This window comes from Sorex araneus, chromosome 6 (genome assembly GCF_027595985.1).
Source record: "Sorex araneus isolate mSorAra2 chromosome 6, mSorAra2.pri, whole genome shotgun sequence".
In the NCBI taxonomy this organism is placed as follows: domain Eukaryota; kingdom Metazoa; phylum Chordata; class Mammalia; order Eulipotyphla; family Soricidae; genus Sorex; species Sorex araneus.
The window spans coordinates 157673194-157678416 of record NC_073307.1 but is presented as its reverse complement, the minus strand read 5'-3'; the positions used below and the strand labels follow the sequence as shown (position 1 = coordinate 157678416).

At 42.4% G+C, this 5223-nt stretch overlaps 1 protein-coding gene across 1 annotated transcript; it reads left to right on the top strand.

Annotated features, from left to right (window-relative positions):
• The first annotated feature begins 959 nt into the window (after nt 1-959).
• On the top strand, nt 960-1916 carry LOC105943493 (olfactory receptor 5A2). The gene has a single exon (XM_012935846.2). The coding sequence runs from the start codon at nt 960-962 to the stop codon at nt 1914-1916; it is 957 nt and encodes a 318-aa protein (XP_012791300.2).
• The last annotated feature ends 3307 nt before the right edge of the window (nt 1917-5223 follow it).

Sequence of the window (5223 nt, the reverse complement as noted above, 5' to 3'; positions counted from 1 at the left end):
ACAGGTACAGGTTGACCTATTGATGGCACCATACCTCCAATTTTAAAGTTTTTATTTAGTGACATATAAATTATAGAAGCATGCACATACATGTAAATGATATAGGTATATTAACATTGTATATGTGTATTTTTATAGTTTTTTCTTAGTTTTACTATCAGAGAATGGATTTTTATATTATGGGATGAATTTTCCCCCTCAACACAGTATGTCAAATATTATTGCCTCTGTATTTATTTTGGTATTTCTATGCTAAAGAATATAAATCATGTGATGTTACTAATCCTGTTATTAATATGGCTTTATTTTTAAGTCAAAAATTCTAGAAATCCATTAGAAAAGCCCACAGAAACCTTGGCATTCATCTAATTCAGCTTTTTAACTTTTATTTATTTTATTTTTAAAATTTTGTTTGAAGTGGCCGAGGATCAGTTTTTTTATATTATTTATTTATTTTTGCTATTTTGGCCACACACAGTGATGCACAGGGGTTACTCCTGGCTCATGCACTCAGGAATTACTCCTAGCGGTGCTCGGGGGACCATATGGGATGCTGGTAATCGAACTCGGGTCAGCTGTGTGCAATGAAAACTCCCTACCGCTGTGCTATTGCTCCAGCTCCTCAGCTTTTTAACTTTTAGAATTGAGAAAATAAGGTTCTACACAGGTGAAATGCAGAAGAGGTGAAGGGGGTTTTCCTTAAAATGGGTTAATAAAAGTCAAGTTCCCCAATTTGCATTTTATGTCAGGATGATTCGTTTTTAGTTGACTATATATATACATATATAATTATATAGACTTCAAAAGGTTATGTCGGTTCATAAGAAGACTTTCCTTTAGTCTTCTTCAAGACTGGGACTTAAGCTCAGTGTTGACTTGACACGTCAAGTAGCTGTCCACTCATAGTAAACCAAGTAACGGAGCACAGGACTTTTCCCCCTCCACGCAGGAAGCAGGCTATGGCTCTAGGAAGGAACCACACAGCCGTGACAAAATTTATCCTCCTGGGATTTTCAGATCATCCTCAACTGAAGATTTTCCTCATCGTGTTATTTCTGGGCATGTACCTCCTGACCCTCACCTGGAATCTGAGCCTCATCGCCCTCATCAGGCTGGACTCACACTTACACACACCCATGTACTTCTTCCTGAGTAACCTGTCCTTCCTGGACATCTGCTCTGTCTCCACCACAACCCCTAAGCTGCTCTCCAATATCATCACGCAGCAGAAAACCATCTCCTTTATTGGCTGTGCCACGCAGTTCTTTGTCTTCTGTGGAATGGGGCTGACTGAGTGTTTTCTTTTGGCAGCCATGGCCTATGACCGGTATGCGGCCATCTGCAACCCACTGCTCTACACGGCCCTCATATCGCCCACGCTCTGCTTGAAGATGGTGATTGGATCCTACGTGGGCGGGTTCCTTAGTTGTTTCATACAAACATCCTCCGTGTTTCAGCACGATTTCTGTGGGCCCAACGTGATCAACCACTTCTTCTGTGACCTTCCTCCCGTCCTGATTCTCTCTTGCAGTGACACCTTCGTCAGTCAGGTGGTGAACTTCCTCATGGGCGTTGCTGTGGGAGTGATATCGGTCCTGGTGATCCTCATCTCTTACGGGTACATCGTGGCTGCTGTCCTGAAGATCAAGTCTGCGGATGGCAGGAGCAAGGCCTTCAGCACCTGTGCCTCTCACCTCACTGCGGTGGCGCTCTTCTACGGCTCTGGTCTCTTCATGTACATGCGACCCACTTCCAGCTACTCCCTAAACCGGGACAAGGTGGTGTCCGTATTCTACGGTCTGATTATTCCTATGGTGAATCCTCTTGTCTATAGTCTTAGGAATAAGGAGATTAAAAATGCCATGAGGAAATTGGTGGAAAGGAACTGTGTTTTCTCACGGACTTTGTGTTTTTGACCCTGGGCAGATAATAACAAAGCTGTGATCTAGGTTCATTGTGCTCACTTAGATATAGTTTTGGACTATTTGACTTATGCAGTGATTTATACAGATCAGACTTTATTATTTTACTGTTTCTAATATTTTCATAGCCACTGACCTATTTGCTCTTTGGCAAATATTACTTTGCTCAACAGAAACTATTAACCTTTAAGATGAGCAACACTGAATATGTTGAGATATTAAAGGGTTTTTTGAGTGTGCTTGTTTTGTTTTTGGGTCACACATGCGATCCTTAGGGGTTACTCCTGGCTCTACACTCAGGAATTACTCCTGGAAATATTGAGGAGGGAGGTGTGGGGACCATATGGGATGCCAGAATCAAATCCAGGTTGGCCAATGCAAGGCAATTGCCCTTCCCATTGTACTATTGCTTTGGTCCCTCTTCTAATGTTCTTAAATGCTTTCTTATGGAAGATAATATTCACAGAGAGACATAATCTTTCACTTCTTTTAAGATTTGAGATCATAGTCATAGCAAATCACTAATTTATGGGAGTCTAGAACTATTTGGATGTGTTAATTCAAGAAATAGAAAACTTCTGAAGAGATCCTTAATGACTGACCAATGGGACAACCTCATGGAAAACTCAGTCAACTGTTCAAAAAGCTGTCACTAAAATCGGAGCCAGAGTGATAGTAAAGCAGGTTGGGAATCTGCCTGTATGTGGCCAATCTACTTTCATTTCTCTGGCATCCCATGTGGTCACTTGACCCCTTCAGGAGTGATCCCTGAGTAGAGACTTAGGAGTAACCCCTGAACATTGCTGGGTGTGACTCCAAAACAAGTAAACAAAAAAAGAGCAGTCATTAACTCTTTTAAACAAGTCTCTGTCTCCATAGGAAACTAATCTGCACCCAGTTTCCTTCCTTCCTTCCTTCCTTCCTTCCTTCCTTCCTTCCTTCCTTCCTTCCTTCCTTCCTTCCTTCCTTCCTTCCTTCCTTCCTTCCTTCCTTCCTTCCTTCTCTCCTCCTTCCTTCCTTCCTTCCTTCCTTCCTTCCTTCCTTCCTTCCTTCCTTCCTTCCTTCCTTCCTTCCTTCCTTCCTTCCTTCCTTCCTTCCTTCCTTCCTTCCTTCCTTCCTTCTCTCCCTCCCTCAGGGATCATTCCAGGCAGGGCTTAGGGGACCACATGGAATGCCAGGGATTGAAATCAAGTCAGCCACTTGCAAGGAAAGTGCCCTACCTGCTGTACTACCTCTCAGCAGCAGCCTTCCGCCCCCCGCCAACACTCACCCCCACTCCGCTGCCAAGCACTAAAAGTTTTGTAGGAAACTAAAGAAGAGGAACACATCTTTGTGTGAGTGTGTGGGGTGGTGCTAAGAAATTTCTTTGTTTCATCAATTTCGTGGTGAGTTATAAAGACAACTACATAAGATAGTGGAGGACTTTTTTTCTTTTCTTTTTTTTTAATAATTCACATTTCCTCTAAATTTTGTGTGTGTGTGTTGGTTGTTAATTTTTGAGCCACACCTTGCCATGCACAGGGCAATACACAGGCAATACAATAAAGGAACTTGTATAGCTGAGCTGGAGGTGGTTTGTGGCTGTGGCTCCCACATACTTAACTTCTGGCTATATAATTTCTTGGAAAACTTGGTCTCTTGTTGTTGGGGTCTGGCCAGAGGCACAGTGGCAATTTTCGGGTATGTGGGAGGCTGAAGGCACCATCAGACTGCTTCTGGTGACCTGCTGGTGGCACTGCATCCCTTAATATCAGTTCTTAAAGCGTTTAGTTACTGTCTTCCAGGGAAAAATCATCCGAGATATTTCTGGAGGCCTTTTGAATTCTATTTTTTTCTATTTATTATATACTTGTAAAATGTGGAATGGAAAAAGATGAAATGACTTTTTTGGTCACATATAGCAGTGCTCAGAGCTTACTTAATTGGCGTTGAGCAAAGGGTTCAGTCCTGGTTGTCCCGGGAACCGGTTGTGGTCTGTTGGATTGAACCCAGTCGACTGCATGCAAATCAGGTACCTGCTGTATTATCTCTCCAGCCCAAAGAAAGAATTCCTTTTTTTTTTTTTTTTGGCGTCACACCTGGTGGTGCACAGGGGTTACTCTTGGCTCTGCACTCAGGAATTACCCTGGTGGTCCTTGGGGGACCATATGGGATGCTGAGAATCGAACCCGGGTCAGCTGCGTGCAAGGCAAATGCCCTACCCGCTGTGCTATCTCTCCAGCCCCGAAAGAATTCCTTTTAAGAAATTAATCCTCTTTGTACAATATAAATGAAGTGCCAATTCAATGCTTTTTTTTGTCTCCAGAGAGACTGTGATATTACCACCCAAGTTATTTTACAGTTAAGATGGGTGAATATGTATGAAAGGCATAAATTAGCCCTACATGATATTCAAGGTTTTATCTACTCAACTGCATGTCTGAAAATAAAAATGCAATTTTTGTTGACACGTAAAGCATATCCAATCCTTTTGAGATAAATATTCAAAAATAATCATAAAGAAGAAGTAAGTCAAAGAAAGAAGCTATGTGACTATTTATTCTCTGGGGAACCTGTGATAAATAAGACCTGTACTTTACTCTTTCTTTAGTTTATCTAGGGATTTACCGTGTGACTAATCTTGAATTTATTCTTATCCTAATTAGGATAAATTCCTCATGTGCACACCTATGTATTTCTTTCATAGTTTCCTTTTTTTTCTTTTTGGGTCACATCTGACGATGCACAGGGGTTACTCCTGGCTCTCCACTCAGGAATTACTCCTGGCAGTGCTCAGGGGACCATATGGGATGCTGGGAGTCAAACCCTGGTTGGCCGCGTGCAGGGCAAATGCCCTACTTGCTGTACTATTGATTTCTTAGTTTCCTTTTTTGGTTTTGCATTTGGTTCACACCTGGCTCTGTGATCAGGGATTACTCCTGGTGGTCTCAGGGATATGAGTGGTGGGTTCCAAGGACTGAACCCTGGTCAGTTGAATGTAAGACAATCCCCTACCCTCTATACTACTGCTTTGACCTCCTTAGTTCCCTCTTATAGAAACATACATTCTCTAGTCAGATCAATAATGACCAGTAATTTTCGAAGTTAAAAACCAATTTTGTTCCTTAGAACCAGAGTGATAGTATAGTGAGTTGGGTACTGGCTTTGCACGCAGCCAGCCTTGGTCTGATCCCTGGTATTTGAGAGGTCCCCTGAGACTTGCCAGTAGAATCCCTGAAGGCAGAGTCAGAAGTTAGCCTAGAGCACTGCCAAGTATGCCCCCTCCCACCTCCCACACAGAGTGAATAAAACTTAAATGAGA